General features: G+C 40.9%; 1 protein-coding gene across 3 annotated transcripts in view; it reads left to right on the forward strand.

Moving 5' to 3' along the window:
• DYM (dymeclin) overlaps positions 1-13,952 on the forward strand; it is a 166,811-nt gene that overhangs the window by 3,597 nt on the left and 149,262 nt on the right. For 2 of the 3 annotated variants that reach the window (XM_081881455.1, XM_081881456.1), the window contains exons 2-3: positions 9,450-9,515; positions 10,607-10,797. In XM_081881455.1, coding sequence (XP_081737581.1) covers positions 10,658-10,797 — 140 coding nt within the window. In that variant the 5' untranslated portion in view covers positions 9,450-9,515; positions 10,607-10,657. Of the gene's footprint in view, positions 1-9,448; positions 9,516-10,606; positions 10,798-13,952 lie in introns of all 3 variants that reach the window. The other variant, XM_081881457.1, reaches the window with a different exon arrangement.

Consider the following 13,952-nt stretch of genomic DNA (forward strand, 5'->3'; position numbering starts at 1 on the left):
ATAGACCTTCATGACATTGTGTTCTTTAGACATGGGTGTGCAAAACCTAGTTTCCAATCCTAGTTGTAGAAAGGTTTGCTTAACTGCAGTTAACATTGCTACCAGTATGAAGTTTAACCATGATTAGGTTTAGACCATGTCTAAAAATATTGTAACATTTCAGGTTATTCTATTTTCACCTAGGTGTGTTGATGTGAAGGGCAATGGGTGTAGAAGTGCTAATCACATAACAACACTCCTTAGTATTTCCTTGCCTGAGTAAGATACATCTCATTCCATGGTCTGCTTGGGTTGTGACCTGTGTTCCAGCTATCTTATTTTACAGCTTCTGTTCCAGATAACCTTACAGAGCCATCATACTGATAAGAACAGACCGTTACTTACTGTGACTCTAAAAGTGAATGGATTCAGAGTGGTGTTCTAGAGCACTGTTCATGTTAAAGTTCTGTTGTCTATAGTGTGCTTGATATGACAGAAGAAGAGACTGCAAGACACGTTTGCAGCAACTGTTTGGTCGTGGAGCTTAGGTTCTTGACCTTGGACCAGACTTAGTCTCTCCATATCCCCTACTTACTAGGACATTTGTGAGAACGTGTGCAAAATATTCCACCATATATATTTCCCTGAGTTTCCGGGAGGAAGGGCATTTTGTAAACATGGTAAATTATGAGAGAGAAACTATGACCATTCTATACAAAGTTCTTGAATCCCTGGCTTTAATTTCCAGCACCACCACAGTAGAGAAGTTCCAGTTATGGTGATAGAGTTGTTACTGGATTTGGGATTTCAGTGCTTTGTAGACAGTGAACACATTGTGAGTTGTGCATATGGAATGGTCATTGTACACAGCTTGTACACTGAGTAAGGAGCATCTAAACTGGCCTACTGTTTTAGAACTGGTGTATACTGGGGTGAATGTCCACAGCAAGCTGTATTATTTGCCTCAGTCTTTCCTTCCTTGTGGGTGCTTATTCTGAGATTTTGCACTTGAGCTTGCATTTGCTTCTTTCAGAATGTTTACTATGCCAGTGCTAGTCCCCACAGTGTTTCCTCAGAGACTTAAGCAGTGTTAGAAACTCAGATATGTAAGCTAATCAGCAAATGGCATCTTAAACCTAAGTTACAGTCGCCACAACAGTATGTCTAGGCACCTTTATATTTTTCACAATGACATTTTTAAATTATCATTATTCATTTTCATTTCTATACTTTTATATTTTAAAGAAAAAACATCTCAAAGTGGTTTACAACACATTAGAACATCAAATAAAACAATCCAGGATTAAAACAAATGAAAGCTTCAAGGAAAATATTTCAGATCCTTCTCCAAGTGGCATTTTGCTTTCCCCATATTTGTTTAACTAGTTAATTTATATAGCTGCCCCATAGTAGAAGAAGTCTAGGAAGCCAGTGTGGTGTCGTGGTTAGTGTGTCATGAAGCTCACTGGGTGACAGTCAGTCACAGCCTCTTAACCTACCTCGCAGGGCCGTTGTAGGGATTAACTTGTGAGGCGGGTGAACCATGTACCCATTGGAGGAAAAGGTGGGGTATAAATGCAATAAATAAGCTCTTCTGCTTAACTGCATAAGAAAGCTGATGGGGCCAGCCAGATGGAGATGTCAGGTGCCAACCTGGCATCCAGAAATGCCCATGTGGTCGCAATTGGACCCGTCCCAGTAGCAAAACACACCTGGACATAAGATATCCTGGTAGGGTGGCTGTCTTGCAACTTTCTTTTTTTCCTTAGAGTAAATCTCTTTCTGGAGAATAAGATCATAAAGAACCATTTTCAGTTTGAGAGTGCTTCATAATGTTTATGAGTACTGTAGTCTTTTTTGTGCCTTTTCTAGTTTTGTAGTTTACTAGCAATGTGACTGAGGAGATAGTGACATCTATTTCCAGTTCTTTTCTACATCCAGATTAATTTATTGTACACATTCTCAGCAGGGAAAGGAAACAGTTTAATGCATCTTAAATACACCTTTCCTGAACAGTTTGTATAAACTTGCTGGATACTTGTATCCTTTACTAGTCCATAAAATACTCAAAGCATACACTTGCTCATTATGGAGGCATACTGTGTATATGGTGTCCTGTAGCACTATGGTAATATGACTACGTAATTCACAATTTCTGTTCAGGCTCCCAGTAACTTGGTAGCTTATATTTCCATTGTCGCTCACGGTGCTCTTAATAGGTTATCTTGCTAGCTCATTTCCAGATAGCAGAACTAACAGTTTATTGCCAAAGGCCAGCTGGTAAAATGTGTATACCGCTGTGAAAGGCTTTACAATTTCTGCATTTTTGTAGCCTGAGGTGCTCTTCATAGTTTTTTAATTCGGCAGAGAAGATTTGATGGTGTGTCTTGCCTTTTCCTCTAGGGCTATATATGCTACAGTGAGCTTGACTCTCTGAGTCTGTGATGGTCTTCTAATTGCTTAACTTGTTCCATTCCTGCAGACTTGCTACTGGAAGAATCAGAAACTATTTGACTTCACTATTCCTTTATGCACTTGGGAGCAAAAGTGTTGCATCTGCTTTGTAGTGTTGGCGTAATGGTTTTATTTGCTTTGCATTGCTTGACAAATTATATTTTTTAACTTTGGTATTCAGGGCTCAAGGAAAAAGGGTAGTAAATAAAAGATGCTTAGAATGAAACCCTCATAAGCAGCAGCAGCATTCACACTCATAACCCAAAGGTAAAATGTATATTAAGTCTGAGAATCCCACAAGCTTAGAATGTGTCAGGTTGCTTTTGCCCAGTACAGTACTTATTTCCAGAATTTTAGGGCCTGTTCATGTTCTTCTCCTTAGGGCAACATCCTCCCTTGTTCCCCTTATTATGTGTCAAAGTTGTAAACTAAACCATGGAATCCCTGTACGGTGGTACCTCGGGTTACATACGCTTCAGGTTACAGACTCCGCTAACCAAGAAATAGTACCTTGGGTTAAGAACTTTGCTTCAGGATGAGAACAGAAATCACACAACGGTGGCGCGGTGGCAGTGGAGGCCCCATTAGCTAAAGTGGTACCTCAGGTTAAGAACAGTTTCAGGTTACGAACAGACCTCTGGAACAAATTAAGTTCTTAACCTGAGGTACCACTGTATTTATCGGAATGTGGGATCTCTCAGTGCCCTTATTTTTTTCTACCTGTGGTGAGGGTAGCAAGTGTAGGTATACAATCCTAAAGGCACAATCCTACTTGCTGCAGATAAAATTTGAGGGCTCAACTAACTGGCAAAGGCTGCCATATATCAGTCTGAGAACCATATCTACCTTCGTTTCCAGGGATACTGCACTTGCCTTTAAGCTGCTTTCCAGCCAAATTACGCTGAAAAATTTGTGGATACAACAGTTTGCTTTCCATACTGAAGAGATAACACTCCAAAGGAAAGGAGGTGGACAGTTGTGTTGCTTCTGTGTCCTACTTTCTTCCATATGTTTTATTCAGGAACAGCATGCAATCTTATTTTCTCACCGCCAGAATCTTAACAGTCCTTATAAGCAATTTCTAGTAAGGTAGCTGTCTTAGTTTGTTGCAGCAAAAAGAACAAAGAACCTTGTGGCACTTTAAAGACTAACAAATTTATTATGGCGTGAATCATAGAATTGTAGAGTTGGAAGGTACCCTGAGGATCATCTAGTCCAATCCCCTGCAATGCAGGAATATGCAGCTGTCCCACATGGCGATCAAACCTGCAACCTTGGTGTTATCAGCACCATGCTTTAACCAACTGAGCTATCCATAGGAGGCCTTGAAACTTCACTGGGCAGCCTAGACTCAGTTTGTATCCTGGTTTCTCTACACCAAACCTTGTTGAGAAGATAAAATGTGGGGTGGGGAGGGATCCTTGTTCATGCCACCTGAAGGTCCTTGCAAGAAGGAAGGCAGAGTAATAGACATTGGACAGATACTGAGAAATACCTTGCACAATTACAGTTGATAGGACAAAGTAGAATAGCATTTTGGAAGTGGTTGTTCTATGAGCATCTGTTGCCTGATTTCCATTAAAATCCTTTTTTTACATGGCAGATGTCATTATTTTTGTGTTCCTTTCTACTGCCAGGCCCCCTGTTGCTCAGTCTGGTTTACAAATAAGTGTATTTTGTAGTATTTCTTCAGCTGTTCTCTATATAACACCACTTAAGTTCTTCAGGTCTGCTTAGTCAGAGATGTATGTCTGGTGAAAACACTTCAGGGTGTTCCTGATGTTAGGTGATCAAGTCAAGCTGAATATTATCTAGAGATATGTACAATACAGTTCTCAAATGTTCTGTCACACTCTTAAGAGAACAGTCCTATTTAATACTGGGGAGGAAGGCTGGATCTACACTGATATACAAAAAATGCTAAGAAGAAAAGTTATATAGCTCACAATGCAATTTTCCGTTTACTGCTGTACAGCGCCCCCAGTGTCACATTTTTTTATAATGTATTTATAATGTTCTACAGTAGAACCTCTACTTATGACCGCGTCTACTTGGGCCTGATCCAAGTTGCAACCGCGGCAAACCCGGAAGTAAATATCGGGTTTGCCACGATTCACGCTAGTGCAGAAGTGTCTTCTGCCATTTGCGCACGTGCAGAAGTGGTTGCCACTGTCTGCACATGCGCAGAAGCACACTGCTACCAAATGCACCTGTGCACAACGGTGCTTCTGCCAGCAACCCAGATCGACTTATGGATGGACCTCCGGAACTGATTACATCCGTAAGTAGAGGTTCCACAGTAACTCACCAGTACTGTATATATTAGTTCTAAGTCTCATTGAACTCAGTGGGACTTTCTGCTGAGCAATCATGTATAGGATTGCCCTGTAATATTATCAAGAAGCAGAACCTAGCATTGAGTTATGTGTTAAAGAGTAGGTTTTGTTGGTAGTGACCTGGAGCCAGTTTAGCCCCATAACTCCAGTGGTGTGTCTTGAGTGCACCCCTTAGTTTCTTCCCATTCCCCACCATGGGGGCGAGGCAGGCAAAGTACTACATTTGGGAGTGGGGGCACTGTTGCATGAGGGTCCATAATTCAGTGCTGGAGCATGGGCTTTGTATGCAGAGGTCCCTTGCTTCAGTCCCATCTCCAGTGCAAAGAATTTCAGCAGGGTCAGGAATGACCTGTGCACGAGTCTTAGGAGAGACTCTACCAGAATAGATAGAACAAATTTAAATGGAGCATGCTAGGCAACTTCATAGGAAGGTGAAAGCTGCCTGCATCATGAAAATGGATGGCCTGATCCTGTGTGATAGGTATACCACAGGTACATGTGCCCCTCTTCCCAGAAGACCTTGCAATGTAGAAACCCTCCCTCCTTGTGCATCCGTCTCATCATGATGATCAGTATTTTCCTGTCAAGTCATAAACATATCAAAAGCAAAAGGATCCATATAACTGGGATATTGTATGTCTGTGTGCATGTGCCAAGATATTTAATAGGTATTCTGGAAAAGTAGTAGCAGCCACAGGGCATGTCATGGTGGATTTGCTCAAGTTTGACTTTAATGATTTTTGACTATGGATTTGGAAGTTTACCATTTGTTGTAACTTGTCTTCCTAGCTTATGCCCTGACAGTGAGCAGAAAGCAAATAGGATGGGCAGCTTTCTAACTTGTATGGCTGAAAGTCAAAGTGATATTGTTAAGAGTTTTACATGGCAATGATCCCTTTCTACTCATGACTTTTTCCTGCTATGTCATAATGATTAACTTTTAGGGTAGCTCATAAAGCAGTGCAGAAACCTGAATTTAAAGATGTATATGTAGGTGAATTCCTAAGGTGTAGGAAAACAGGATAGTTTGTCAGTCAATGGAGATGCATAAAATGAAGGCATCTGGCTTGAACATTTTTGCTACTCTAGTGCAGCATCAAAATAATGAAATCTCAGAATATCCAAGTAGACCTTACATAGAAGCTAAACATTAAACAAACAAACAAAAACAACAGCAAAGGCACCACCCTGGATTAAAATTTCAGATAAAATGTATTCTAACATCATGCCATAGTATTCTGTGACAACTGCTACACTTTGCAAACTTGCAAAAATGTGGTACTGGTTCATGGTAATTTAAAATAGGTAGTGATGCATATGGCAGGGTGAACTTAAATGAATTGATAGGGAATTTAAATTACTGTAAATATACAGTGGTGCCCCGCAAGACGAATGCCTCGCAAGACGGAAAACTTGCTAGACGAAAGAGTTTTCCGTTTTGGAGGTGCTTCGCAAAACGAATTTCCTATGGGCTTGCTTCGCAAGATGAAAATGTCTTGCGAGTTCCTGCGGGTTTTTTCCCCTCCCCCCCTTTTTCTAAGCCGCTAAGCCGCTAAAAGCCGCTAAACCGCTAATAGCGCTAATCCGCTAAGCCGTCAATGGGCTTGCTTTGCAAGACGAAAAAACCGCTAGACGAAGAGACTCACGGAACGGATTCTTTTCGTCTTGCGAGGCACCACTGTACTTTGTAATGTAGAAGTGGATGGGCAGCCACCATCCCCAAGCAACATTGTCTTTGCAGAAGACTTGCATTATAACTGTAAGCATTTGTGGCAGACTTTAGGCAGTCATTTGGTTGCGGAATAGTGTGTTGCAAAACATTAGGTTAGAGTTTCAGTTAGTGTTGGAAATGTCAGTTTCAACTCCACTTATGCTGTAGACTGCTGTAACTGCATGAGAAGTGTAGATAGAGCGGGGCCACCGAGTTTCCTACACTATCCTGGTGCTGACTCGTTGACCCATTGAACTTCCTTCAGTGTTAGACTGATTCTCTTAGGGTTGCTGAGCTGACCTCCCTTCCTCCCTTCCCTCCTTCCTCCATGCTTCTCTGCAGAACAGACATACTTGAAATGAAACAGCAAGCATGGCTTTTTGCATATGCTAGATAGGAAAGACCTATCAAACATGTATTTTCTGTAATAAATGTAGTTTTCTTATTTTCCAAACTCTAGAGTCTCAGTGGTATTGCATCCAGAAAGTGTGCTGCTCCAATAGGAAATCTGGGTTAAGTTCAACTTCTGCCAAGCATTTAAACCCCAAGTGCCATCAATCGTAGCCATTCAGCAGCCAGTACAGCAGTTTTTGGATGTAATGTTTGTATAGACTTAACAATTCTCGAAGTGTTGTTTCAAGAAAAAATATAAAAAGAAGAAAATTCCTGGAGGCCAAGATCCAAGTTACGGGCAAGTACTATTTGTTGAGAGAACTCCAGCAGAGATTTAAAATCACAAAATAAGCAGCAAGTTAAAGTGTGGAAATATAGGCTGTAAAACCTTCTATGTAAGTTTCACAATTTCTCCCTTTAAAAGTTCCTTCCAGACTTTCCCTCTTCCCCCAGCAAATGAAAAGACTACATGTTTGATAGGTTTACTTACAAACCCTGAGGATCATCTAGTCCAACCCCTGCCATGCAGGAATGGCCATCCAGTCTTTGCTAAAAAACCTCCAAGGAAGGAGAGTCCACCACTGTCTGAAGAAGTCTGTTCCACTGTCAAATAGCTCTTGCCTTCAGAAAGTTATTCCTGATGGAATCTCCTTTCTTGTGACTTAAAGCTTCCCAAGCAGGAGAAAACAAGCTTGCTTCCTCTTCCATGGGACAGCCCTTTAGATATTTGAAGATATTTATTTTCTAGGCTAAACATACCCAGCTCCTTCAACCATTCCTTATAAGGCTTAGTTTCCAAACCCTAGATCATTTTGGCTGCCCTCCTCTGCACATGTTTCAGTTTGTCAATATCCTTCTTAAATTGTGGTGTACAGAACTGGAAACAGTATTCTAGGTGTGGTGTGATCAAGGCAGACTGGAGCGGTACTATGACTTCATTGACCTGAACACTTTCTGTTGATGCAGCCTAGAATAGTGTTACCTTTTTTTTGCTGCTGCACCACTCTGTTGACTCATGTTAAGCTTGTGGTCTATTAATATTCCTATATTCTTTTCACATGTACTGTTGGCAAGCCAGTAGTGAGATTCCTGTGTCTTTCCATATATCACTCACAAAAGCTGCACAGGCAGTAAAACCTAGCTTAGTTCTAGAGTGGTAAAAGTTCCTAAACTATTGCTGTAGGAATGTGAGAGAGGCTTGCAAAAGCCATGTGGCTGGAGCACTGAGCTTAGACCTCCTCACACATTGAGTTCACGGGTAGACTGGGAGGGAATAAAGGCTTGATTACCTGTTTCTAGAGCTGGACAATATATTGGTAAATTGTCAGAAACTTGTGTGGCGTCCAGATCGTGAGAGCGTTTTCAGACATTTTGAGCTGGCAATACATTGCTCCAGCTGAAATTGCCTGCAGAGACTTCCTGCCCCCGAGCTGAGTAGTTTAACGAAGACTCTATGGCCCTCTGGCTCACAGTTAAAAACAATTTTTCGGTTTTTTTGAAAGGCAATTAAAATCAAGAATTGCTGAAAAGAAATAAAGCGCACATAACCTCTATATGTCTGGATGGGTTTGTTAGAACAAAAATATTTTAAGGATGTGCTAAAAAAGAGTAGAGTGAAGGTGCTTGCCTGGTGTTAGTAGCCAAGGAGTACCAAAGTGTGAGTGCTAGCATTCTAAAACAAATTATTACAAGTGTGAAATGAGAATTATGTGGCATCCATAACAGTTTCAGTTCTGTACATCAAAGTGGTTGTGTGGGCATATATTGGGCAAGATGATCCCACAAATAACCTGGTTCCAAGCTGTTAAGGGCTTTGTATAATAAATGTAACAATTTGACCTTCTGGGTTCACATTCTGGGAAAATAAAGATAGTGGGCAGCCGCTGGCAAGTACAGTCGTACCTTGGATCCTGAACGCCTTCTGAGTCTAACGTTTTGGCTCCTGAATACCACAAACCCGGAAGTGAGTGCGAATGTTCTTTGGAAGCCAAACGTCCGACGCAACTCCCGCAGTTTCTGAATGTTTTGGAAGCCAAACGGACTTCCGGAATGGATTCCGTTCGACTTGCAAGGTACCACTGTACTTTATTTTGAAGCAAGCCTTGCCAGGATTAAAAAAACAGAACAAAAACGCAGCAGAGGCACAATTGTCTGGGGATATTCTGGCACCAATGGGCACAGCGTAAGGGACTGCAACTTTAGACAGTGAAATATAAGTAAGTAAGTAGTGAAATATAAGTAAGTAGAGGGTAATATGGGGGAGGGAATTAAATATTGCCATTAATAACTTTCAGATCTTCTAGTGTGCTTTCCCACCGCTGAGAGAAAGTTCTTTGACACCTGCATAACAGTGGCTTGATGGTGATGTTTGCACTAGTTATTAAATTGCCATGAAACAGGATGCATTAGTGAGTAAGAAAGGGTTACAAATTAACTTCCTAGTAACTTACTGGATGAGGTGTGTTCCATGAGGACTGATTCTCTGTGTGTAAATATGCCATATGAGTGAGCAAAAAAGGAAATCTTGTCACTGCTGCTTGAATAACTTTGTATTTTCTATATCTTTCATTTTGTAGCGGCTGTTGTGCCCTATCTAAAGGGAACATGAGATTTGCTCAGCAAGACAATCAGAAATTCTAAAAGTAAGTAGGTCTTTTGGCACACAGAAACTTTAATGATATTCAAATGCTACCTTTTTTAGCAGAGGGTTTCTGTGTACATGTCAGGAAGGACTTTCTGAAGGTAAGAGCTATTTGACAGCAGAAAAGTTAAATTGGAAAAGATTTTGTTGTCCCCTTTTAGATTAAAGTACAGTGGTACCTCAGGTTAAGAACTTAATTCGTTCTGGAGGTCTTTTCTTAACCTGAAACTGTTCTTAATCTGAAGACCACTTTAGCTAATGGGGCCTCCTGTTGCTGCTGCGCCACCGCCGCACGATTTCTGTTCTCATCCTGAAGCAAAGTTCTTAACCTGAGGTAATATTTCTGGGTTAGCGGAGTCTGTAATCTGAAGCGTATGTAACCTGAAGCGCATGTAAGCCAAGGTACCACTGTATTCATAATTGACAGCCAAGAATCTGAGCTGCCTGTTCCTTGTTCAAAACTACTGCAACACTGATGGTGAAAAGGCAGCACATTGATTTCTGTCAACATAATGCTAAGTACATTTGGCATGTTCCACCTCTGAACATAATGTGGTCCTCTTGCATCTTTGTTTCATTCAATAAGAGTGAAGTCCTATGCATGTCTTCTTAGAAATGTGTCCCACTAAGTTCAATAGGACCTACTTTCAGGTAATAGGATTGTGTATGCTTACAGCTGGAGACAAGGATTCAAAGTTCAGCATGTTCAAGTGGGCTTTAGGATTGTGCTTCTTGGTAGCAGCCCTTGCACTGCAAACCTCCTTTGAAATGAAGAAGGCCTTCCATAAAAGGTTTCCTATATGGGTTCAGTTTTTTGTTTTGGACATCATTAAAAAGATTCAGCAAAACTATTTTATTTTCTGTAGCACTATCTCCATACAATATCAGATTATTACAATTCCTGAACAGTTGCATTTTCTGATCATTCATTTCACAAATCAATAACTTTTGGTCTGGTTTAATTCTCCAGTTTTGTGGGTGGGGTGGCATGAAATTAGTATTTTATTTCTCTCTCATATTATTTTGTGTATTCTTTGCAAAATAGAAGTGTGCTATTAGTGCATTTTAACCCCCCCTCCATTCTTTTCATAGGTTTTCCTTCAGTGACATGAAATCTTAAAGTGCAGACCAAATAATAATAAAATGGGAGCAACTAGCAGCAGCGTCAATGAGCTTCCGGAAAACGAATACTTAAAAAAATTGTCAGGACGAGAGAGAATCTCTGAGAATGACCCATTCTGGAATCAACTGCTCTCTTTTAGCTTTAATACCCCAACAAACAGGTAAGGCGTTTAGTAAATGTGTAAAAGATTTTAAGTAGTCTGAAGCTCTTGGGTGGTTGTGACTTTCATTTGCTTGTATTTTGCAGCTAGGTGTTTCTAGCCCTCTGCCTGCAGATGGTGCCTCTTTATTTGAAAAGCTCTTCAGCCCAGATACAGTATGCAGCCACTGTGCTTTTTGCCTACCCTCATTCCTTATCTGCTGTAGCAAGCAGGATTTTGCCTTTCAGCAGGTGAAAAAAAGGGATTGGGTGAAGGGAGTGATAGAATAGTGGAAGGAGGGGAGACACAAGTGCCGCATTTCAGTGATTTAGCAGCCCTACCTAGTGACAGTAATCGCCATTCTTCTTTCTGTTATTTGTGGATCAAGGTACTTCCAGGTGTCACGAAGGGAGTTGAGGTAAGTTAAGATGCTTGTCATGAACTCATTCACTAATTTGTGGATGTCTTCTTAGACGCTCAGATGAAAAAGCATATTCCTGTTCATTCTTTACAATAACTATCGGTGTAAATATAGAAGATCTAAAGAGCTTAAAGTGTATTTATTTAATTGTTGAAGTCTTTCTATGAATTCAGCCATATTACTGTATTATTTGTGTATGCCAAGTTCATTTTCAACTGAGAGTTACTTGAGTGTCGTGATTTTGGGTTCCCAAGTGGTGTTTTTTAATCAAAACCATTATTCATTTGCAACTGAGAATGGATTAAAAATGCACTATGTTGTGCTTAGCACTAGATGGTGCTGCTGCATGAGAGGAGAGCAATTGAGAGAGCATGCAAACACTGTAGCTTAATGGACACTTCAGATGTAAAGTGTTTTTTACATAAATAGAATTTCCAGGCAGAAAATGGATGCAAATCACATAGACATTATCAAGTGTGTGATGATATCTCACCTGTCTTGTTTTACTATTTGTTCTTACATGAAGAAGCTGTGTTTGGGTGCAGCTTCCCAGCACACACAAATAGATATCCACGCACACTCTCCTCTCCTCTTCCTTTCACACACTCTGATTTTCCTTTAACAGATATGACCATAGTTTTCTGTGACTTCTGAATTGACAAACCATGGTTTGCATAAACATTTGCTTGCCTGCAAGCCAGTTCAGACTGGTTTGCAGGCAAGCTATAGTTTACCACAAAATACCCTGTGTATCAGTGTTTGCACAAGCCTAACTCTCCTAGCAGTAAATCATGGTTGAACCAGCCAGATTTTATTTTAATGTCTGCATTAATACATTCTGCTCTTCTGCAGCTCTTTACCAGTGAAATAACTTAGCCTACAAAACTTGAGTGCTTGAGTGCTTCACAAGTTAAAAATAAGGTTGAACTCTTACTCATTTAACAATAGTAATGCATGATTTGCTTTACAAACTCCTTCCCCCCATCAGTTCTGATAAATACCACAATTAATCGTGCATTTTACTGAACAAACACCACTGCTCTGTTCGCCAACTCTTACGGCTGCTTGGCACATAATGTTTCTTCTGTGCATGTATAAGTAAAAGGCTCCATGCAGATCTGTGTTCATTGCTGCCACTTGCCCCTTCTTAACATGTGCACATGTGTGCTGTCTTCATGACCAAACACATAGTTTATTTCTCCCGCTAACTGTACCAATGTGAGCCCATATAGGGAAAATGATGTGTAGAGACATGGAGTTAACTTTCAAGCAAGTATGTTCAGGATTGCAGCCTTATTTTAATTCCCAGTTTGATTCAGTTACCATTTGTGCGTGCTAAGTGCCTTTCCTTCATTCAGCTACTTGCTTGTTGGGGTGCTTGCCCCTCTCCTCTCTAGCACCTATACTTTTGTGGTCTGGTACAGGCAGCAGCCATTTTCGGTGTGCCCAATTGACATGTGATCGCCGATGCGTGGGTCCTTTTGGGAGAAGACAAAATGGGCCATGGGGGCCAGGAATGGAACCCCTGCATTAAATGATCACCTCCTGTGTTTGTATCTTGGGGGGTTAAGGCTACTCCTATGGGCAAGGAAGTAATAAAACCCTTCAGCATGTAGATTTCAATGAGCCTCCAACCTGCTTTTATCAAAATAACATACTGTTTCAAACATGTGAGCACATTTTTCTATTTGTACTCTTTCAAAATGCGTTTTGGACTGTGTTCCCACTCTGTTTGGTCATGGCTAATTTTTACCTGCTGTTCCCTCACTCATCTGCTAGGTTGGCCTAATACGTAGCCTATTTTTTCTAAAAAATAATGGAGCTGCATCTGTGGGTGTATATGCACTTGTTCAGATACCCTGACAGGCAGCATGAAGAAAAACTGAAATGAATGTTCAGGGACTCAGCTATGCAGCTGCGAATAAAACGTTTTGAATGTGTTGTAAATTGCAATATACAGTTGTGACACTAGATGACAACTGTGAGCTATAGCAAAATGATTTTAACAAAAAACATTTTCAGATTTTTAACGTGAAGTCACTCAAGTCACCGTTTGTAGTGTTCCTTTTTGTTATTGTTAACATGTCAGTTCTGCTATTGTGTGCAATTGTTAAACAGGTGTGGTTTTAAAACTATTTTAGTGGCCTTATCTAGATGGGTATGTGGGGAGAGGAAACTGGTATGTACAATGTGGTATGTCTAAATAAAATATCATTTGAAAGCTTTTCGCAATCTTCTCTCCATAAAGCAATACTTTGTGTGAGTGGTCCTGTACAAGCTGAGGGGTACAGTGGTGCCCCGCAAGACGAACGCCTCGCAAGACAGAAAACCCGCTAGACGAAAGGGTTTGCTTCGCAAGACGAAAATGTCTTGCGAGTTCCTGCGGGGTTTTTTCCTCCCCCCCCCCTTTTCCTAAGCCCTAAGCCGCTTATCAGCTGATTCGCTGATAAGCCGCTTATCAGCTGATCTGCTAAAAGCCGCTAAACCGCTAATAGCGCTAATCCGCTAAGCTGTCAATGGGCTTGCTTCGCAAGACGAAAAAACCGCTAGACGAAGAGAATCGCGGAACGGATTCTTTTCGTCTTGCAAGGCACCACTGTACATCTCTCTTCCCTGATCCATGGTTAATTGCCCTTGGTCTGTGGGAGCTAGGTGAAGTTCACAATCAGTACAAGTGTGACTAATGAACAAAAATATTCATATGCATTTCCTTTATGTGGCTTTGATGATAATCTGTGGTCCTGCAGATGTTGGA

Source organism: Podarcis erhardii, assembly GCF_964252035.2.
Source record: "Podarcis erhardii genome assembly, chromosome: 11".
In the NCBI taxonomy this organism is placed as follows: domain Eukaryota; kingdom Metazoa; phylum Chordata; class Lepidosauria; order Squamata; family Lacertidae; genus Podarcis; species Podarcis erhardii.